Below are 23,427 nucleotides of genomic sequence, written 5' to 3' on the forward strand. Positions count from 1 at the left end.
AAAATAGATCTAGGTTTGAATCCTGGCCCTGCTAGTGGCCGCGTGATTTCGTGAGCCCCTGAACCTCATCTGTAACATGGCAAGACGGAAATGCTGTATATACAGACATAGTACAATGCCTGGCAAACATCTAAATAACATTATTCATTATTACTATTATTGCCAGTACCGTTACCCTCCCAGATCTGTGTTCCCTTGCAAGTGAACACGTTAGCGCGCTGGTCAGTAAGCAAGGGTCAGAACTCCCAAGGCAAGGGGACCGTAAGATGGAACGTCTACAGCTGCAGAGCAGAAGACAAGGTAAAGCCACTAGGTTAATTTGCCAGAGTGTAGACGTTGTGAAATACTGCCTAGAACATTCTAGTCTCCTAATGGCAAAACATTCCCAGGTTTGTCGTAGCTGCTCCTGTGCAAATTTGGTATCACGTTCCCTTTCTCAGAATCCATCTTGAGAGTTGCAAGCTGTAGCCAAGTCCTAGTCCTCTTGCTGCCCTCCTGGACTCAGGTGTCATTTCCCCAATGCCTTATATATACCTTCTTATCTGAAATAGTTCTCTTCTTTGCAGGTAGAGATAATTTCCTGTCTTTTCATTTCACGTTCTTCAGTCATTTCTCAGAACATTTGGTTTTTATTCTTCCTCAGCCTTGTAATTTTACCAACTGTGGCCTAACCAAGGCTTCTCAACCTGAGGGCTTCTAAGGCAGCCCAGCCCACCCCGAAGAAGGGGGAAAGGAAAGACAGGAAGGCGAATGGCAGTTCCCAGCTGAACTGTCCGTTGTTGATACAAGAAGTCCAAAAGAAGAAAGCAGCCAGGAGGTTCCAGTTACTGTGTGCACAGCACCTTCCTTGTCTGTGCACTTGGGTGGAGGACGGTCTGATCCCAGAGCTGCCTACTCACCTCAGGTGGTTCCATCACACTTGGCTACTCTCCAGCGTTTGTGCAACATGATGTTGGGTTGTTGTCTGCCCCGTGTTTGAAGAACATGTGTGACGTGAACTGGTACTCTAGGAAAGCATCAAAAGTCAGAGCTAGAAGAAATGCCAGGCACTGGAGTCTTTTATTTTTACAGATGAGGAAACTGAACAGAGAAAGGGGGTTTGCCTAAGGACTCCTGATTCACTAGAGTCCCTTATGTTTTTGCTCATTTTTAGTATTCCTGACTAGCTTTCTTTTTGTTCTTTCCTTCCTGTCTCCCTCCCGTTTTTGATGCTTCCAGATCCGCTTTTCTGGTAGTACCTAGTGTTAATACCTATTACTTTTCTGTTAATACCCACTACTAGCAATAGTCAGCTTCACGTAAGAGGAGACAAAATTTGGACACTCTGACTTCTGCCAGCCGTGACGTGATGCTGTTAGAGGCATCTTCTAGGGAGAGCCTGGTTTCTCTCTCTATGCCACCAGCTTGTATGTGGGACCGGCGCACCTGTGTGCAATAGCCCCAGGTTTCCAAAACCTAGCCAGAGCTGCAGACACGTGGCTAGGAAGGAGGGGTGGTGGGGTTTCGGAAACTGTGCTCTTAAGTAGAGGCGGCCTTCGGAGGCCTTTTAGGCCTCCAGGCCACCTCCTACACTGTGCTTTTGCCTGCGCTCTATCCCAGAAAACCCCCTCACATTGTAGATTCTTTTGAAATAGATTCTGAAGCATTCCTACACTTCATGCTTAGTGTACCACCTACTATGGCTCACCCCCTCCACTGTAAGCTTGAAGTCTTATACCTGCCTTCATTCTAGCACCTCTTAGGTTGCATGCTAATCACTGTTCTACTTGTTAGGTTCTCACTTGGCTGTGGGTTCTTGAGGGCTGGACCACTACCTTGTTCTCCGTGGCCCCCTTCCGTGGTAGGCACTAACACTGTTGAATGAAGATATCTCGGTATTTTACTAACAGAAGAACTCATTCCCTTGGAATGTCTAAAATGAGATTTTTTTTAAGTTTTATTAAAAGCATATGGTTATCTTGAAATCATAGGGTTTATTTCTTCCCCTGCTTTGCTTTTCTGTCGTGACCATGTATTACTTGAGTTGTAACTCTCAGAAAGTAACAAATCAGGGGCGCCTAGTCGGTTGAGCTCAGTTGGTTGAGCGTCCCAATTCTTGGTTTCAGCTCAGGTCATGATCTTGGCAGTTTGTGAGTTCGAGTCCCACATCGGGCTCCGTGCTGTCAGCACGGAGCCTGCTTGGGATTTTTTCTCTCTGCCCCTCCCCCAAGCGCTCTCTCCTGCTCTCTCAAAATAAATAAACTTTAAAAACAAAATCATTATCGGAATCTGGACAGTGTCCACTGCCCTCCAGCACCAGCACATGGTCCTGGGCTGGGCCTCTGAAGACAGGAGAACATGATGGGGTTGGACAGCCGGTGAGACACCGAGGAACACCAGGCGCAGGGCAGGAACCTCAGACAGAAACTCTGTCCGTAACCCCCTCCTGTAGTAAATCAAGGGACAGCCCAGCTTAAACCAGGACAGAGTCCACTGATAATGACTTTATGCCTTTACTGACACTGGTATTTTCTTTTCACACAAGTATGTGTGTTGCCAGTCCTATGATGGCCAGTGGCATTTCTGATTACGTTCAGCTCATCTCCTAATTGCAGTCACACCAGAAGCCAGAGAAGCAGCAGCAGCATGGACCGGCCGGCAGAGGGACTTCAGGAGGAAGGACCTCAGTGAGTTGGTTGGCTCAGGTAGGGCCTATTTCCCTGTTGTCTTCCTTGGTCACGAGAAACAGTGATCCTGAGGAATTTGTATCCTTCTGTTCACCCCTCTGTGGAATAGTGACGTGAAGTGCCAGCAGAGAGAGGACAGTAGAGACAGACGGGGCCGCTTCCGCCTACCTGTGCCGTCGGGGGCGGTGGCGCCACTGAAGAGCTGCCCTCCGAGGAGGGGGCGGGGGCGCTGTTAGCTTTTCAATGTGTGACATAAAGAATTTAATTGCCATGCTCCCAAAGAGAAATAAAGGGAAGAACTTCCATTTAATTTCGAAAATGAGATTGAGAACTATCCTAAGACAGGTATCAATATGAATTTGGAGCCAGCTCAGTGATGGTCTCTGTAGCAGCAAATTTCCGGTGCTAAGAGCTGAGGATGTCCGGAAACCTGGGAGGATTCAGCCTTGTTCCCACAGACTTGCTTTCAGACATTCCCCTCCCCTTGCAGCTTGCTGTTACCAAAGCATCCCACAAAACCTATTCATTCAAATTCAGGGTTGCTTGATGCCCTGCTCTGCTGGGAGCTCCTGGAGGCCTGTCTCCTCCTCACTGTGTTCCCTGCTGCGCTCGACAGCAGCTCTCCGGCCAACAGCTTGTGCTTTCCACACAGTTCTGCATGGAAATCAGTATTTAAGGATGAGTTTTCTTTTTAATGTATTTATTGAACTGTGCTAACAGTAGTATAAAACGGAAAATATGGGTGTTTCCTCCATCTGGCTTACCACTCAAAATAAATAGTCCTACAATTAAAAATTTAAGACGATTAAATAAGAATTCACATCTATTTCTTTTAATAACTTAGCAACCACAACAAGAAAAAATTAAAAGCCTCTTTGTCCAGCAGCAGGACAAACTCCACAGTGCCCTAGTTTGTAGCCTCGTATTTGCATTGTGGTTAGAGGTTAATTGAATGAGTGGCTGAGGAAAACATGGAAACAAGGCAGGGTATGATATCGTTATTCAGGAAAGATCAGATGCAGCAGAAGGTGGACCGTAGCCCAGCGTATTTACATAGTGGAGAACCACGTACGAACCATGCACCAGGCGGGCGGCTCAGATAGGTTTCTCATTTGCTCTAACCTTCTGGACAAGTTGTTGCATGAACATAAGTGCATAAAACATTTTAGGAACCAATTTAATGTTGTATCTTATTACCTAGAATTCCATTTCAGCTACACAAACATACACATAAGGATGCTCTTCAGTGTTGTTCATAGTAACAAAACTGGCAACAACATAAATGTGCACTAGTAGGATACTAAGTGGTTTTAAGTGTGGTATAACCACAAATGGGATAAAAATACAGTCAATAAAAGTGATATATATCCCTATCTGTTGACGTGGAAAGATATTTGTAATACATTAAGTTTTTTAAAAGGTTAAAAACAACATGGATGGTTTAGTTTTTATAGAAACACAAACACACAAAATAGGTCTGGAAAGAGATACACTGACCTGCTAACAGTGGCTCTCACTGGAGAACAGGGTTCCATGTTACTTTCACATTCTTCTGAGACGCTAGTTTGAATTTATTAAATTTCTATTACAGTTTCTAGAGAAATATCAATTGTGCACACCAAAACACACCAAACCATGCCATCCATAGAAAGGGCATAAAACCACCTACCTAGTAGATGGAGTGTGAAGAGTAAATATGGCGACTGAGTCAAAGCAGCAAACACAGATGTAAGACAGCAGGGCTGGAGCTCATCGTATCACAGTAGACTGTGGATCTGCTGTCACCGTATCTTCCAAATTGCCAAGCACAGTCAGACTTTCATTTGAACTCTGATATCTAAATCTGGGCAACTTACTCAGCTGGTTATTATTTTTTTTTATTTTGAGAGAGACAACTGAGTGGGGGAGGGGAAGGGGCAGAGAGAGGGAGAGACAATTCCAAGCAGGTTCCACACTGTCAGCACAGAGCCTGACTCAGGTTTTAATCCCACAAACCATGAGATCATGACCTGAGCTGAAATCAAGAGTTGGGACACTTAACTGACTGAGCCACCCAGGCGCCCCTCAGCTGGTTTAAAACACTGCAAGTTACCAAAGAAGTCATACAGGTGGCAAATAAGCATGTGAAAAAATGCTTGACATTATAGAACTTCCATTTATGACATTCTGGAAAAGGTAAAGCTACAGAGTAATGGAGAACAGATCAGCGGTTGCTTGCCAGGGGTTGTTTGACATAAGAGTGTAGGCAGCATGAAGAAATTTTCGGCGGGAGGTGGAGAGGTATGGAAATGTCCGTGTCTTCTCTGTGGTGATAGTTACATGCCTCTCCCTGCCAAACTTCGTGGACAGGACTGGAAAGAGACATGAGTGAGCTAATTATCTCCTCTGGACAGTGAGTTTGTGACCTCTCTTTATTACATTCAGAACCCGCCTTCCACAAGGTGAACGGCTCACACCCATTCATCTGGGAGGTGAGAAAGATGAACTAAGCTAGTGCATTTCATTCATTGACAACTTTCTTACCCACAAAATGTTAACACAGTATTCTTCATTAAAGCAGGACCTTACCTTTGTAAATCATTTCATTAATTTGACATGCTTAAGGATACAAGTTTATCTCACTTCCTATGTGTAGTTAGAGGCATTATATATAGGAACCCCGTAAAGGTAATAAACACTAATTTTTGGTGTTTCCCTGGTATTTCCTAAAAGCAAAGTTTTTCTGTGTTCTGTTATTTCAAGCCATTGCTTTTGGCTATAATCACTAATAAACTACTCTTCTGGAATCCCCCTAGTCTCTCCTGGTGTCAGAGGAGCTGTCCCCGGTCTATGAACAATCTGCGTGGGACACGGAAGACTTACGCCCCTTTCTACGCTTGTGCCTCATGGATCAGAATTTCCCCGCATTTGTGGAAGAGGTGGAAAAGGAACTTAAAAAGCTGACAGGGTTGAGAAATTAACACTCCACGTACATATAGCACTAAGGAACTTGAAAAAGTTCACTGAAAAAGTGCTTCCTCCTAAGATTAGATACAAGAATAAAGAGTATTATTCCAAGCACCTTTTATCAATGTTTTATTTTTAAAAACAGTGAATCCACTTTTTTATACATCATTGCACTTCAACACTTACACAGAACACAAGTACATGCATCTACGGTTACACACCGCATGAGAACCCTGCCGGGTGAGAAAATCTACACTCAACTGTTTTAAATCAATGTGAAAAATACAGTGTCAACCCCAGAGGATAACTAGTTGCATAGAATACCATGCTATAACATTTCAAGGTCATTGAAAACAAAAGGTAAATTATAAAAGTTTGCCTTAATTGAATGTACAATAAGGTTCAACACATCAGTGCAAAAGGATTTAAGAATTTACATGATTTAACAGAAGAAAAAATAATCACTTAAAAAGCAATCATACATATATACTGCAATTCAATATATCCATTCAGTGGAGTGTTCCAGCTTTTTATCAAAGTCATAGGTTAAGCCCTTAAAATTATAGATTTCAGTTTATATTACTCATCTTTATGTACCAGAACTGCACAATCTCCTCATCTGACAACATACAGTAAGGAATGAATATCAGCAGCTAAAAAAATGAAACAAGCATTTATTTTATTTTGGATTTCTCCCACCCCCAAAAATATAAATATATATATATATATATTTATATACTGTATATATCTGTAGGTTTTGCTGTACTTTACAAAAATGTTATCACTAGATGGCAGCAGTGCATTTTAGAGCTTTGCCAATTTAACAGCTGCATTAAGTAAAAAATGGCGCATGCATGATCCGATCCTCAGAGGACCTTTTCACTTCTACTTAAATATTTTAACAAAGGGGGGAAAAAAGCAACATTCACAGCACATCAAGCCCCAAATAGTTTACACCTTCTACACTGAAGCATTGTTTAAAATGTACCTGACTAGATCACCCTTACAGGAAAGGCTAAATAAGGCATGCTTTAGACAGTCATTTGTGGTGCTGCTCACTTAAAAGGGGAGAGAACCAAAGAGGTCCAAGCAGAAAATTTAGCAGATCATGTTGCCACCAGTTTCAGGAACCTAAAGATCTGTGAAGAAAAAGTATTTGGAAATTAAAAGGGAATATGCACTGTCCCTGAAGACTACACCAAATCCTACATACAACAAAGCTTTGGTTCAGACAGCATGCGCAGGGATGTGGTGTGAAACTCTGATCTCCATGTGCCGGCATGGAAGGCACTCTGGCCCAGCTATGCCCGGCCACCATTCTTGCCTTGCCCTCACAAGCAAAGTGGAATTAACTGGCCTCTGGGAATAATCCACCCAAGGTGACAATTTTTACCTCTTTTTTAAAAAAACAGTTAAAGAGTGGTGCAAAGGATGCATTTTGAAACACCATACGTATTCTGAAACGGCACTTATATAAATATGTGGAACAACACAGCTGAAAAATGTTCCTTTCCAGCTGCTGCACTGGACGGAGGGCAAAGAGAACTTGTTCCATCATATCAACAGCTCTGAAATGAACTAGAAGATCCTATAACATGCTACCAACTACCAAAGAATGTGCAACAAGGTCAACAGAGGCAACGTTCGTTTGCATATAATTTTTAAAATTTCTAAGGAAGGCCATACTTACATTATAAGCAGTATTTAATTTGTGTTTCTCTGGCGCAAGTTTTTATCTTTGTGATTGTTGGTAGAGTTGGTTTTCCTTTGGAGGAAAAATTGCATTATAAGAGTTAAAGTCAGTGGCAACTCTTGAAATTATAACACATGGAAATACAGGGATTCTTTCACTTACTACCATCCCTGGTATAGTAAGAAATTTTACTGCACAACATTAGTCAATAAAAATATTCTTTGTGTAAAGTGCATACACACACACCTTCAGTTAATCCTTTTGACTCCCAAGGCAGACAATATACAGGTAACTTTCCATCCGATTTACAAACTATAATCTAATTACTCTAACGGTGTATGGACAGTAGTTTCTTCTCTACTGAACACCACAGTCTCTTCTCGAATGATAAAAGATAATCACACACAGGCGGGCAGTGGTGTGCCCTCTGGCACTTGGCCAATTTGGGCCTCTCACCCCTTAGTCCCCAACTCTAGGAGACTCCGCTTCTCCTGGACCGACTGAAAATTTGCAGTACCATCTGTCTTGGCTACACACAATTGTTAATGAAGCCAGACAGCTTCTCCATGCTACAGTCCAGCTTGAAATTAACTTTCACAAAACTGGCAGTCTCCGATACACTTGTTATTTCCTCCACACTATCAATTCAAGTATATAGGACGTGCAAAATTTTAAACGGTTTTTTGCATGGCGTTCCACCTTGTGTTGTTACGGAAAACAAAACTGCACAGCCTGTCCTGGGAATCAAATGGCTGTCAGCTCCATGTCTGTGTAGCTAGGGAGTCTACACTACAACACTCATTTCCACCCACTGGCTCCCCACCACCTTAGCTACTCACTCCATTCAATTAAACTGCAAATACAAAATAAACTACTGAATCAATGTCCAACAAAGTACTCACATTGGCCCAGCTGGTTCATCGTCTGTAAGGTATTCCGTTTTTTAATAATCCATTGAGAGACAGGAGGAGAAAGGAGAAAATCGTGAGACTCTACGTTAAGAATTAACAGAAGAGCAAACGGCAAGTGGCAAACATGGCTATTCATAGCATTTATTCAAGGCCATTCCATCTGGAGGTGCAAAACACTCATGGAGTTATTACTTCTAGATTCGAGTTTTTAATGGCGGGTATGTTGTTTCAATGGTTTTAGTTGACACTGGGAATGCTTGTCATGAAAAACTGCAACTGTAGCGGACAGACAGGCTGCGATATTATACTCATCTTGTCCCCAAGTTCCAGTGGTTCACTCTTAGAGAAATGAGAACACAAACCAACATTTCAGTTGTAAAATCCTGCTGTTTGTTTTCTTGTGGTGAATGCATGGCTCAATCCTGCAGTGTGGACGGATGTGTGTGTTCTATACATTTAGCCACACATCCTCACTTCCCCAAAAGACAGTGTTCTTGCTGTTTTGTAATCTTTAGGAGAGTCTTTAGTCTGGCGAATGAGATTGAGGGAGAGGAAGCCACAACAGTTCAACCTAATACTGGGTCAGCCCAGCTGGGCTATGCCAGCACAAGTGCATACATAACCAGAAGACGTTCTGTGACACATCAGGGAGAGCTGAATAGTGGTGACATCCCTCTAGAAAAGACTTCAGACTTCTGACAGAAAAGACAGGCTCAACTCGAGCCCTGGCCAAAACCAGAACCCGAATCCAGATGAGCCATGAGATAGTTTTTGTTTTGTTTTGTTTTGTTTTTAAACCAAAAAGCTTACATCATCTGAGTTTAGAAGCCTTCTTAAATTGGTATTTCATTATTCTGATTTGTAAGTTTTTCTTTCCTGTTTCAACTAAGGGCAACTTGGTCCCCTTTAAGCAGGGATATATGTACATGGGGAGGGAACAAGCAAGTGCTCTTAGTTTTTCTGTTTTATACCAGTCAGGTAGACTAAATGATTCTGAACAGTTTGGTTTAGCTGAAGGCTTCTAGAAAAACTCTCAGCAGGATTCCACAAGGGGGCTTGGTGCACATGAAGCAGTTATGGAGATTACAGTCTCAGTGTAGGCATCTGCAGGCGCACACGTCAGGAGTAATGTCTGTCACAGGGAGACATTGCTCCACCTGGTCCTTCGAGGCAACGGAGAGGCAAAGCCACCGCCAGCACACACAGTGACTGGAGCAAAAAAAGATTAAAAAAAAAAAAAACAAACGAACGAACTAACCACAAACCAACGACTTCTCAGCCAAACAACAGGCTGGCGACACACCAGTGTCCAACAGGATTCTACTACTAACAGTCCACTATTGAACAGGTACAAAGAACAAACTAAGAGTCGAGGACACCCGAGACATCAGTGTGCTGTGTATGCAGTGAAGATATACGAAGACATATCAGGACTGAGACACACGAGCCCGGCCTAAATCTACCCTCACCACAACACCCGACTGCTCTCAGCATCCAGGCCAAGCCAGCTCAGCTACATGCTAGGAACTAAGCACTTCAGGGACTTAAAGGAAAAGACACAGGAGCAAACTTAGGATAGTTTTAGTGCTCTGGCTGTGTACCGGAAAACACAAAATTCTAAAGATAACTGACAAGACCACCACCAACCTACTCCCAATGTGGAAAGAAAAAGCAGGGGAGGGGGGACATCGCGATAGCCAAGCTACTCTTCTCAAAGCATGACGCTGTCGGCACCGACCCGAGCACTTTACACGCAAGCTTTTCTTTTGGTGGGGGGTTACGCCCTGCTGTCCGCCCAGTGGGGTCGTCTTCCAGCCTGACAAGCCGGTAACGTGCAAAGGGCCGCACGTTGGGGTTTTAGCAACAGCGGCTCTGGTGCAGCTGCCATGCCTGCAAGTGGGAGCGGGTGCTATTCACGCTAGTGTCTAAGCCTCACTTCATCTCTCTCCCCACATCCACCTGCACATTTACAAGGAATCGAGAAAAGAGCCTCGTGTCTCCTACTGTCCTGGACTGAGCCACTATCCGCAGCACCACTCTCCCTTTACAGGTCAGACAATAAACAACCTGACCCTAACAGGGAAACCAGGAGAGAGGGAAAGAACAGAACTACAGAAAAAAAGGTACGAAAATCAAAAAGTAAATGAGAATTGAACAGCAAACTGAAATCCAAATTAGTTGTGAAAGTGAATGAAGTAAACTTGAAGAAAAGTGTTAACATCATGAACTGTGCATCGTATAGACTGAAGCGGAGATTAAACAAACTCCAAAAGCATGCATATCGCTCACTTACCACCATGTTTTAAGGGTTTGATGCAATTGAGGGGGGAAAAAAAAGAAGTCATAGTAACCGACAAATATCAACATACCCCAAACCCTCAGGCCAAAAGGTAGCTGCTTAAACAAGGGCTCCTCTCTTCACCTAGGCATTACTCACAACCACTGGCTAGATGAGAGGAAGAGGACTGGGGAGAAGGGAAACAAGATGCTTCCGGAATCCACGTCAGGAGAGTGAAGTTCCTGGTGGAACTGCTGTCTTCCCAACAGACGTACTCCGGCCCTCACTCCCCTAGATCACATGGCCGTGTCATCAGGAAGAGTGCTCTGCGATGCCCGCTAAAGAACGGGTTACCTGACATGGTAGCACCTCCAAAAAGATGGCTTTCCAGTCAGAATGACCAAGAGGGGCCTGTCTGGTCAAAGCTCCTTGTTCACTGCCTTCATCTCACGGAGGATGGGCTTTTATAGTTTCTAAACCTGCTTACATTTTGCCTCATCTCAGCAGATTAGCATTAAACCAGAGACTGATTAACAGTTACTTCCAGTTTCCTTTCATATTTGGTCCTATTGTATTTTCTCCATAAGGTAACGGACTCAGAGGACCCCTAGTTAAGAGACAACGAAAGGTGTGTTTTGCATGTCATTTTAAAGATCACATTTCTTTACCAACATTCCTGGTCTGTTGTAAAGCTTCATATTCCCAACTGATAGATTTTTCGGATGTCAGAATACCTCTTAATCGTAGAGTGTCTAAAAGAGTTCGAATGCATCAGAGCCACTAAAAATGGTCCCCCCAAAACCTCAGATCTCCATCAGTAACTTAGAAGAGTCCCTTTGAACTGCTTATAAAAATTATCTCCCTAACGTGAAAACAGAAAACTCTTTTTGATGCCACCACTGCTTTTCTTAAATCAGCTCCTACTGTTTTCACCTGCGGTCACTAAAACGTCCAGTAGAACTGAAGGCACCAACCATGAGGCAGGTTCCCGCCTCATCTCCCCAGGTGAGCGGGGAGGGGGGAACTTGGAAGCACACACCAACCCCTCTGCTTCACTCAGCAGAGAACCAGCACAGAAGGTCTGCTCCAGGCATGTGAGCTGTAGGATGGATGGAAGGCTAGGGGGATGCTGGCCGGACCCACTCTTTTTAGAAAATTATCATGTAATCTTTTCAGAGAATGTAGTCAAGTGATGAGTAAGCTGAAAAAACGAAGCCCTTGTTTGTCTCCATGACTCATCTGTTCCTGAAAACACTGAAGGTAAAAGGTGAGATGCAGACCATCTATCTAGAAGACAACCAATCTACCGGGCACTGATCCTCAAAGAGACCACAGCAGGGGCTAAAAGGGACTTAGTGTGAGTTCTGCTTAAAAATGTTCTGAGTAGATGCCAGTAGACTAAGACACAGAGGCCTTTTCTCCCCCTCCCCCTACTGGAAGTAGCTAACCCTTAACCCTAAGCATTTTCTATGTGAGAAATCTAAAGCAATCTTTGCCATTCTGGTGAAGCGTACTTGGAGTAAACTCTCTAAGTTCAAATTTGTGCAGGTGTGTAGTTTTAAACTGTTCACTTAGTGCTTTTCTGGTCAGGGGCTGAGTTACCAAGAACTCACAGACTACCCGAATATGAGTATTAGGAGTTTTATATGAAATTTTTTCATATAAGAAAAAGTTCAGTAAGTCAAAAATAAATCCTAGGTCTACCTTGATAATAAAAAGTACCTATTTTGGCAGAGAAAGCATGTCAGGCATATTAAAAAAATCCATTTTCACAGTGGCACAAATAAGTCAACAGAGCCACAGATGGCTGGCTGATAAAAATCCATCACCTCTAAAACTCCCAATTCGTATCAGATACAAGGTACCTCTTCAATCATTCCACAAAGGAGTGCCTGCATCTCTCTATATGTAGACCTGGGGACAGGGTAGGTGGGGAGAAAGCATATGAGGGATGCATGGGAGTTGAGGGGAAACTGGCTGGAAAAAAAGCCACAGCATGAGGAAAACTCACTGAGGAACAATCAACTTTTTTTTTCTTTAATGATTAATTCCAGGAGGACAAGAAATAAAGGGGCATAGGAGCAGGGAGGGGTTTGAGAGGAGGAGGCAAACAAAGGAGAAAACTCTGGGATGGAAATGCCAGAGCAAGGCAGGGAAGTGGAGATGGAGAATGGAGCCTGGGCCGCGCTGGCTGTCGGGAAGGGAGCAGAGAGGAGGCAACACCGCAATAATTCCAGCATCCCAGGTCTGCTGCCCCAATTCAAGAACAAAAAAAGTAAACGCTGCTTGCATTACATTTCTTCCAGGAGATCAGAGCAAAGAGATTTTACTTTGCACTTACCCACGTCTTTTATGTAGGATTCTTCCACTGTCTATAATAATTTAGCTTAAAAGAAGTACCTTCCCTTCAGGAAGCTGTTCAGAAGATTTACTGGCCACAGAGGTCTCCTGTACTCAACTGGCCACCACTTGAGTTCAGTAGCCATGGAGCTCTAGCTCTTTTAAGATAGCCACTTCCCCGGGCAGGTGTCTGCACTTGTCAGAACCAATACTAACCACTTCTCAAATCTAACCCAAATGTCTTCCAGACACGCTGGGAGAGCAACCTGGTAAACAAAGTGGCTTCCTACGAGGAAGACCGGAACCTCTGATGGAGACCAGCTAAGCCAACATATCACTCTGCCAAGAGAGCAGCACCCAGCCTCATCATCTTAAAATAAAAAATCAGGTCCGGAAGCCCATCTTTGCCCTTTCCTACCTGACTTTTTGCTTCTCCACCTTTCCAAAGGGAAGGCTGAGCAAGGTGAAATTTAGCAAAGCAAAAGCATTCTGAGGGGATGAAAAGCCCTTTGCAGGACTGAGGCATAACTGCTTCTAAAGAGCTGTGCTAGAAATACAGACAACTTCCCTTTACTCTCAGGCCTAAATACAGGTATTCTGCCTTGCTTGGGAGTCCTAATTTGTAGCAGGAAAGAGAAAAATCTAGAGAAAAAAGCATTATGCATATGTGAAAAATCCCAAGAATGCAGTTCACCTCGTAGAACAGCAGTTCTGTGCACCTAGGAGAAGGAATGTAAAAATCCCGGGGGCACACTTCTGTTGCAGGGAATCAGCTCATTTATTCACACAGGCCCATCGACTTCCAGCTGGCGTCCGCCTCACTCCTCTGTCTAGCTCACTGCTGGATGTACACCGGGAGGGGTTCTGCCAGGGCTCCCTACATGCGTTATTAGTGTCAGCGACAAATCTTTTTGCCAGCCTCCCTAGAATACTCCCCTCTACTCAGTGCAGGCAGAGATTTGGAGGTGCTGAGAAGAAACAAAAAGAGGGGAAGAGGCTGCTGTTCTCAAACATGGCCTTCCAGACAGGCTGAAGCCACCAGCATGCCTTCAGGGCTGCATGACTTCTGAGGGAGCAGCAGACCCCCCCTTAGCAATTCTCCACAAACACACATGGTTGGGGCTGCAGTCCTGCTGGTCAGCCACGGGGACAAGGACAACTCTGTGGGGCAAGGCACAGGACCACAGTGCACAAGCACAGGCCCAGAACAGTCACACCAGAGTTGGCAACCCCACCATCACCCAAGGCCCGCCTCCACTGAACTTGGGCACACACCCTTCTCATCTAGTCAGTGATGGACAAGTGGGGGTAATCTCTGGCTGGCCGATTCATTTGCTGATGACATGACAGGACAGGAGGGTGGGGAGCTAGTCAGAAAGCTGAAGGAGCTACTGATACAAGTCTCCAGCAGGAGCTGTCCCCTGACTGGAATCCCAGGGTTACAAATGGAACACCAAAAAAAAAAAAAAACCAAACAAAAAAAAAAAAAAACAAAGATTTCCTAGGACCTTCCTGATTGTAAGCATGTCCCAAAATCTAAGATCCATGTTCTTTCCAAAGCTTAATAGTTCACTGTAGTCCTAGTGCCGCTCTATCCACTCCCATCTCTGGCACTCCACCAGCCTGCGGGTGCCACCCTGGGGCCTGGGCGCCAGGTGTTACTGCTTAGCTATCTCTGCCTTAAAAGTGGGGGTGTGGATGGATCAGACTCCACCATTTTGTCTGTGAGACAGAAAAGCCAAATGCTAGGTGCCTGCTTCACCAAGAACCTTGAAAACCTATCAAAGGGACCAACCAAGGGAACCAAAGGCTGGCTTGTTCCAATGGCTTTTCTCAAGAACAGTTTGACTGGACTGGGGCAGTTACCTACAGGGGCTACACGAGGCAACCATGTGACAACCAATTAGATACCTTAAATCTGCCTGAAAGGCCAGGTGGCCTGCGATCTTGGGGTGGCTTCTAGGCTTGACTTGGATTCTCCTCAAGCTCAATCTGCCTGATGATCTGTATTGAAGGAGGACAGAGCTGAACAAAGAGACTGACAGCTGCCCGCTCCCCACATGGGGCCTGAAGGGCAGATGGGACTGGGGCTTGGAGAACACCCAAATGGAGGGACAGAGCTAATAATTATAGCTCTAGGTGGCTAATCTTAGGGGTAGGGATTAAGGAACCAGTATGAGAATTTTCCTTCTCTCCTTTTGGGACTGAACCCCAACATACTTATAGTCCTCTTTGGGTGCTTGGAAACCATCCCAAGGAACCAACCCCAACATTATAGCTATTTTGTAGGGATGCTCTTACCATCAGGAACTTCATCTGGCCTCTTCCTCTTCTCATACACAACAATGATCACCACCAAGATGATGATTTCAGCCAGAATTCCCAAAAAAGGCCACAGTGGGGCCAGGTGGCTCCGTACCCTGAGGATGGTGACAACGGAGGCAGAGCCAATGGAGTTGGTAGCATTACATTCATACTCGCCAGGGTCTTCCGTGATCTGGAGATTCACGATGTTCAGCTCAGTATAATTTTCCTTGTTGATGATGAAGAAGCGGCCAGAGGTATTGACAATGTCCTGCTCAGGGTAGAGAAAGGGAGAACACACAGAGGTCAGAGTAGTTGAATTCGTGTCCAAGATAAGGTGGCACTGTTCTCCATTCTTAGCAAGATCATTGGCTGGGATGAGGGAGCAGTGTCTAGGACCATCTTTGTCCAGGTAACTTGTGAGCCCTTCATTATTAACTTCCTTTCAATATCAACAACAACAACACATTAGTAAACTTCTGGTAGAGCCAGGTTAAGGCCTCCCCCACTGTTGGTCCTCCAGACTTCTCCAACTTCTATGAAGTGACTGGAAGACCTACTCAATCTAGAAAATGCTACTTCAAATACCATATGGTAAGAAACCATAACACAAAGGAGAATTGAGAAGGAGGGGTGTGACCTCCACGGTCAGGCATATATGCTAACCTCAGGCCTGTCTGATGACTTCAGAGTCAGGACATCTACTTCGTGCTTGGTGAATTCTGGGAAGTCTCCTTAAACTTCCTCCAAAAACAATGCTAAGAACTTGCTCCTAGTCAAGACTAGAGAAATTCATAACTGCCCTTTCCTTTCAGAATTACAGGGTTAAAGCAAAGTTTATTCAATCAATCAACTATTTACTAATGTATGCTACATGCCTTATATCCTACCAAGGGGAAGGTGAAATAGGGAAAAGTATGATACAAAAACGAACAAGGAGACTGACCTCAAGAGGGAACCTCAAAAGGGATGGTCATAGGAATGTGACGAGAAGCCCCAATGGAGGGCATGTACCAAATACTGTGGGACAGAGTGAGTGGCCAGTGCCAGAAACAGTCAGGGAAAGCTTGACAAGAGCCAGCTTTTGCACTAGATTGTGGGGAGGAGAGGTGCTAAGTAGGACGGGAGTACTCCAGGCCCATGTGGGAAGGCGGAGGTGAGAGTGCACAAGCAGGGCTCTAGGTGGAGCTGGGATCCAGCAGGCTTATAGCACTGATCCCCTGGGGTAGCAGGAAAATGGACTCATGTGCCAGTTGTTATGCAACTAAAGTGTAATCAGAAATAGTAGAGAGGAAAGGGGAAAATAATCCCCAGAATGATGTCTAGCTATAGCATACAATCGTGTCTGCAGTTGAGTGCGGGTATGCCTGAAATGGCAAACTCAGCCTTCAAAACAAGTTATCCCATGAAGCTTCGACTCGAGGACTTGGAAAGCTGCCAACTTCTCTCACCCCCCCCACCCCCCTGCTCTACCGGCTCACTAATTCCATGTTTTTCACTTATAATCAGAAATGATTATTGTCTTCTTTGATCCACAGGCCTTCACTAAGTATTTTCTGAATACCATTTTATGCAAGAAACTTTTAACCTTTTCAATCAATGCATAATAAGATACTGAGTGGAGACTTGTCCTGTTGCTACAGAATTGATGACTAAGGAAAAGCATCAAAAGTACCCTATATTCTTGGATGAAAGCACAGCATAGGGAATAGAGTCGATAATACTGTAATGACGTGTAAGGTAACAGATGGTGACTACGCTAATCGTGGTGAGTGCTGCATTATGTACAGAACTGTCAAATCACTATGCTGTATACCTGAAACTAATATAACATTATATGTCAACTATACTTCAATAATAAAAATGTGTACTTTTTTTTTTTAAAAAGGATTCAAACACCATTAACTTGCACTTAGGAAGCATTCACATACATTTATGACTGATAGTGATTGATACTTAGGTTTCAGTATCAAGACTGTCACCTTAGTCATTAGATATTCAAACCTTCTACAGTGTTGATTTTTCATCTCACCTGTCAAAGACTAAAAATAATATATGTAAGTATGCCACCATATAATTGTGCTTCTGGCTACATTTCCTTGTATTTCCAATTTTTATTTCATTCATTTTGGAACTGTACTATGTAGTGTGAAAAGATCATGATAGCTTTGTCTTTATTATGGATTAATCCTCTTATCATGATAAAAAGGAACTCCTGGTTTAACCCTTTTAAGGTATTACTTTTTATTAGTTATTATTTTTGAGAGAGAAAGAGACAGAGTATGGGGGGGGCCCGCAACCCGGGGGGACGAGGGGCAGAGAGAGACGGAGTATGTGAAGTAGGCTCTCCGCCGACAGCAGAGAGCCTGATGCTGGATTCAAACTCATGATCATGACCTGAGGTGAAGTTGGACACTTAACTGAGCCACCAGGCACCCTGGTTTAATGTTTTTTATTTGAATTTCACTTTCTGTGATGTTAAGATTTCCACTTGTTCTTTCTATTTATAGAATTTCACTATATCTTTGTCCATCATTTTCGTTTTAACACTTTTATATTATTTTGTTATATGCAGATTATCTTAAACAACATATTTTTGTTTCTTAAATCTGCCTTTTAAGGAGGATACTTAAAACTTTGTATTTAGGCGCCTGGGTGGCGCAGTCGGTTAAGCGTCCGACTTCAGCCAGGTCACGATCTCGCGGTCCGTGAGTTCGAGCCCCACGTCAGGCTCTGGGCTGATGGCTCAGAGCCTGGAGCCTGTTTCCGATTCTGTGTCTCCCTCTCTCTCTGCCCCTCCCCCGTTCATGCTCTGTCTCTCTCTCTCCCAAAAATAAAAAAACGTTGAAAAAAAAAAAATAAAAAAAAAAAAAACTTTGTATTTAACACGACTGTAATTTTTACATTTATGGTCAGAAATTATGATTTACTTTAAAAAAAAAAGTACCTATCTCTTTAAAAAAAAAAAAAAGGTTCAAACAAATCAGGGGGAAATAGTCCTGCTAGGGCTTACTACAAGGGAGTCCATCAAGCTACCTTACCCCTCACATGACCACATCAACCCTAGCCAATCTATAAAAGAGAAGACAGGATTAGAGGTGACAGGAAGAGAGTTATACTTGGCATTGCATGCAGCTTCCCACCCTGCAGCTGAGTGGAACAGGCACCAAGAGAATCACTCAGGCTGGGGGTGCCAAGAAGAAACTATCTTTTTCCAGTGGGTATTTGTTTAGGCAGGAGACTGGCTGATGTGCCGTATGCCTCTCAATCTTGGAAAGGGCTATTTGGAGATCTGAAGGCAGAGTGGCCTATACTCCCAGGATTTGAAGAGCCATGATGTTCACGTTTCCCTGACAGGGTTGGTTGCCTTCTGGGTGAGAAGACCCCAGCAGTAAAAATCATCTGTGGCCGGAGCTAAGCAGGAAACAGAGATTTCGGTTAGAGTAGACTGCTAATATCTGAGAACTGGTCCTATAAGAACCAACACAAGTTCTTACAAGATTCAGATCTGGACACCTGCCACGCAGAGGCCACAGAAGGAGCAGCCAAGAAGCAGTGGGCTATAGGATAAGTCAGATGAGCCATACTTGTCCTCTTTCCCACTCCATACAGAAGAAAAACCCAGAAGACAGAATGAAGACAATCCTCTGCTCCCCTTGCAGCCTAGGGAAAGGGGATGAGAGAGAAAACTGGAATTTTGGATTGGGCTGGACTAAATTCTTTAAAAACAAAGAGGTCCAACAAAGTTATGGGATCGGTCTAGAAAAGGGATCTGTACTGAAATTAGTGTCTAGAAAAAAACTGAAAGCATTTCATCTTAGCCCTCAACCAAGTTCAGACTGTTCGACAAACTGGTTTTCAAAGGCATCAACCTAGAAATTGCTTTTCTTTTCCCTACCCCTCTTTCATTAAAAGTTTTCTATTTCCCAAACAATTCACAGCTTGAAAGCAACAAGAAGTAGTAATTTATTTCAAAGGTTCTTCACAATGTAACAGATAATTAAGAGTTCATGGGCATGAGGGGCATCTGGGTTGTTCAGGAGGTTAAGTGTATGACTTCCATTTCGTGGTTCATGAGTTTGAGCCCCGTGTCAGGCTCTGTGCTGACAGCTCAGAGCCTGGAGCCCACTTCAGATTCTGTCTCTCTCTCTCTCTCTCTCTCTCTCTCTCTCTCTCTCTCTCTCTCTGCCCCTCCCCTGCTCACACTCTGTCTCTCAAAAAAAAAAAAAAAAACATAAAACAAACAAACAAAAAATGAATTCATGGGCATGAGAAGAAGAGGAGATGAAAATATCCACTGAGGAATCCCAATCTGCTTTGGCAAAAGCTCAAGGGCTCTCCTACCCAGATACCAGGAGAGAAATGGGCATTTGCTTGCCAGCACTTTAGAGAATTAAATATTTTGTTGACTTTTTAGGGCCTGCTCTGAAAATAACCTCTCCCTTCCTCATCACGACCCCTTATTAGTGGGTTTCTGAAATCTAGTCATCATTGTTAATGTCAGAGTCCTTACCACCACTTGACATATCATTATTGAGAGATCCTAGAGTGGGAAGAATTATGGACTTGAAATTAAAAAAAAATGGATTTGACCCTTCCTTGGTTTTGTCACTAATTTACCTTGGTTAACAATGCAACCTTTCTGAAGAAGCAGATTAGATTATCTCCAGGGTCCCTTCTGATTCTGATGATTGACAAAGAGGATGCCTGAAAAGTACAGTGCTGGACATGCAAGGCCTCGGGAGAGGAGGAATGTATGACACCCTCTCACAGAAAAAGAGACTGGCCAAATGTCACGAAATCAGAGAGAGAATGAGAGTCTAACAAATATTTGACTCCCCCAACACCATCAAGAATCATCCCACAGATTGAAAAAGATGTCTTCTTTGACCTTTTCTGGAGCAGATACTGTCAGATTTCCAATGTCTAAGGCTGCTCCTGAGGCTCATCATGTTGCCCCAATTCCTAATCAGTACTTTCTGTGTCCCAGGCATATACTAGTAATTGCTCTCATTGCCTTGTCTTTCCAAAAAACAAGAAAGGTATGTTAAGACTACACCAAGAACAATATTTTCTTTAGGACAGATGCACTAGAGTAATAAAAAAAAGTTTAAGATTGGGATTAGCTCTTTCAGCTTCTTGTCTTGAAGGCAAACCAGTCAAATCGCTTAATAGACAAACAGCTCTAACAGATCACATAGGGATTCCAGTGCTGGACAGAGACTGTCAGTGACCTCCAGATTCATAACATTCATGACTAGAAAGGGTAACCAGGGCCATGCCATTATGGCAGGGGTTGCAGAAACTGGTCCAGATGTCTGGACCTCCCCAGGAGAAACTCCAGCAACCACAGAGACCCAGGTATAGAGAATCAGGGCTGCCTCCTACTCACCATGGGCATACCATTCTCCTTCTTGCGCCAGATCCACTCTGGGTGCGGGTAGCCAACTGATTTGCAATACATCATGGCATCTTGCCCTTCATTCTTGTTCTCGCTCCGTTTGTGGCCAGTGATGTCGGGAGCAGCTGTGAGAAAGAGTGTTGAACAGTTATCATGGGAAGCTATTCTGAAGAGGATACAAAGGCCCCACCTACTGACTCAGAGCCCTGCTTCTAAGATAGCCAATCTTTAGGCCCATCCTCATATTTATCTTTGATAACATGCACTTCAGGTCAGAACAGAGCAATGGAATCAAACCATGCCCTACCTCCCACCCACCAAAGCAGCCAAAGCAGATACCAGGATTGCTATATGTGAAGTTCTGCTATTAATACAGGTGGCTCTCTAACCTCCTGGAAGAGGAGGCATAGGCTCAACTGCCCTAAATTAAGACATCCTTTAAAAAAAAAAAAAAATGCCAACAGAAGCTATTATCATCTCCTCTTCCAGTCATGGTTTTTTCATGCCTGAACTAATAACAATTATGGATTATATCAAATGTCATATATTCCCTTAAGGAAATGAGAGATATCTAAGGTCAAACATTTAAAAATCAAGTCAAAGATTGCAAGCTATATAAAAATAATGAATGCCTGGAGAAGCTATCTGATGACTATCAATGGGCAAGGCTCTTCCAGGAAAGAGGGAATCCAGCAAACTGGTCTTCACAAGAAAGGAATAAACAGGAAATTGAACCAGCAGTGTCCCAAGAGATTTTATTAACAGTTTAAGAATCTGACTTGTACACCTGATTTGCAGTAATCTCAATAAACCCAATCTTGGGGGAATTTCTAGACATGTTAGACGCTGCTGGTCTTCTCTGCTTTAAGGGATCACTTAGGAAGAAATAGACAGCACCTGTGGTTTAAAACTTAGATAAGTTTCAAGGATCCAGGAAGCCTGAGATGGGGGCTAATTCTTTGAATTTAGCTTCCTTTGATCTTGACAATATTTTCTACCATACCTCACCAGTTACAGTAAGTAATGTGAAAGCAATAAAACTCAAAGTAGGCCAGATGTCACGTAGTTGGCCAAGACAGGAAAGAGAATCAACAGGTCTGGTCCAAATTCAAGTTTTGCTAGTTCTTTAATTATTCTGTGCTTCATTTCTACACCCATTATCAAATGGAGATAATCCTAGCCCCTGCCTACATCCAGGGGCCTTGGGTAGGAAAGATTTAAAACACTCACTTTGCAACTATAAAAGCCTGTACAATTGTATTATATCATGGGCTTATCCCATGTTCCCCCTCAAAACAGCCTGTTTTTTCTTGGCTTAAAACAAATCCAAAGTTCTGCTACTTCTCAGACTGTGCTTCCAAGGCCACCTCCAGAGGCACCTGGACAGAAATGGAATGAATGAAGTTCCAAGCTGTCTCTATCACCACTGCCAGCCAAACTGAAACCTGCTCAGCACTACACAGTGTGTGGTGTTTTCTATCTTAAGAGGAGGTTTTAAAGGAAATGCCTTTTTGTTTTTCCAGGTAGACTTCCTCACTGCAGAAGGGAGTGGGCCAGGCTGGCTCCATCTTACTGCCATGTCACCAGATTTCACCCAAAGCCACTTGGTTACTGCTCAGACCTACTGCTCCCCCTGCTCCCCCTTTCTCAGAGCTTTCTTCAGTCAGTAAAGAGTGAAGAACATCTTAAGTCCTCCAAGGAGCAAGCTCCATGGCAATACACTAAGTAAAACACCATCATGGGGAGACACAGCAAGCAGGACTACCACATTTCGCTTCTAGTTGTATTTCATTCATCCGACAAAGATTTGTTGAGCACCCACCACATGCCAGATACATCACTGACTAGTGGGGGAAGGTCTTTCTACTGAGGTGCATTTTAGCACAGTCATGAAGAACACTAAGGGAGGAGCACACTCCTGTATCTGTGGGAAGAACACTCCAAATAAAAGACAAAAAGCCTTGAGGCACAGGTGCACTTGTTATGTACAAGGAACGGCATGGAGGAGTTTGGCTGAAACACAGTAAGCAAGGCAAAGATGGCAGGAGATGAAATCAGAGTGAATGGAGCCCAGATTGAATAGGACTTTGCAGGCCACTGAAAGGACTTCGGCATTTACTCTGAGTCAGCTGGGAAGCCACTGGTAAATATCAAACATAGGTATAAAATGATCTGCATGTTTAACAGGCTTCCTCTGGCTACTATGTAGATGACTATGTGGAATCAAGACCATTTATTTAAGGTAGCTATTAGAGTAATCCAGGCAAAGGAGAGGGTGGTTTGGATGAGGGCGGTAGCAGTGAAAGAGATTCCGATACATTTTATAGGTTGAGTTAAGGTATTTGCTAATGGAATGGATGTGGGATGTGAGGAAGAAAGTCAAGGATGACTCAAAGGTTTCTGGCTTGAAGAATTATAAGAATGGAGTTGCCAGTTACTAAGATAAGACTACAGAAGAACCAGGTAGTTTTTTGTTGGCTTGTTTTTGTTTTGTTTTTGTTTAGGAATGGAGCAATGGCTGTGGTAAAAACCAGGAGTTCAAAGTTGAGGACACGTTAAGCTTAAGATACGTCTTTAACCTCCAAGTGAAGGTGTCAAGTAGACAGCTGAGTATCAAGTCTGAAGCCCAGAGGAGTAGTCTAGGGTGAAGATATAAATTTTAGAAATCAGCTTATGTGTGACATATTTGTCCGTTTTCCTTTGCCCCACAGAGAATACCCACTCTAGCCCAGTTAACTAACTAATTCCAATAGTACTGTGAATTCAGTACCATCAGCTTTTACCTTGGGGACTCATCTCAAGGTTACACATTAGAACCACCCAAAAGGCTAAAAGTCGATCTGGTTTATGGCACCATGGCCTCCAAGAAAGTCACTATTCTGTGCAAA

The 23,427-nt window shown here is 43.6% G+C and overlaps 2 protein-coding genes across 3 annotated transcripts in view; one reads left to right on the forward strand and one right to left on the reverse strand.

The window, feature by feature from the left end:
• The window catches only part of REC114 (REC114 meiotic recombination protein), a 138,575-nt gene extending 132,603 nt beyond the window's left edge, over positions 1-5,972 (forward strand). Inside the window, exons 5-6 of the mRNA XM_040493216.1 lie at positions 2,595-2,684; positions 5,462-5,972. Of these exons, the coding sequence (XP_040349150.1) occupies positions 2,595-2,684; positions 5,462-5,626 (255 nt within the window). The 3' untranslated portion in view covers positions 5,627-5,972. The remainder of the gene's footprint in view (positions 1-2,594; positions 2,685-5,461) is intronic.
• The window catches only part of NPTN (neuroplastin), a 74,174-nt gene continuing 56,471 nt past the window's right edge, over positions 5,725-23,427 (reverse strand). The window contains exons 5-9 of one of the 2 annotated variants that reach the window (XM_040493215.1): positions 20,531-20,664; positions 15,136-15,409; positions 8,208-8,217; positions 7,303-7,377; positions 5,725-6,751 (exon numbers count right to left, since the gene is read on the reverse strand). In XM_040493215.1, the coding sequence (XP_040349149.1) occupies positions 7,317-7,377; positions 8,208-8,217; positions 15,136-15,409; positions 20,531-20,664 (479 nt within the window). In that variant the 3' untranslated portion in view covers positions 5,725-6,751; positions 7,303-7,316. Of the gene's footprint in view, positions 6,752-7,302; positions 7,378-8,207; positions 8,230-15,135; positions 15,410-20,530; positions 20,665-23,427 lie in introns of both variants that reach the window. The other variant, XM_040493214.1, reaches the window with a different exon arrangement.

This window comes from Herpailurus yagouaroundi, unplaced genomic scaffold (assembly GCF_014898765.1).
Source record: "Herpailurus yagouaroundi ecotype Mexico unplaced genomic scaffold, PumYag 184, whole genome shotgun sequence".
Lineage (NCBI taxonomy): Eukaryota > Metazoa > Chordata > Mammalia > Carnivora > Felidae > Herpailurus > Herpailurus yagouaroundi.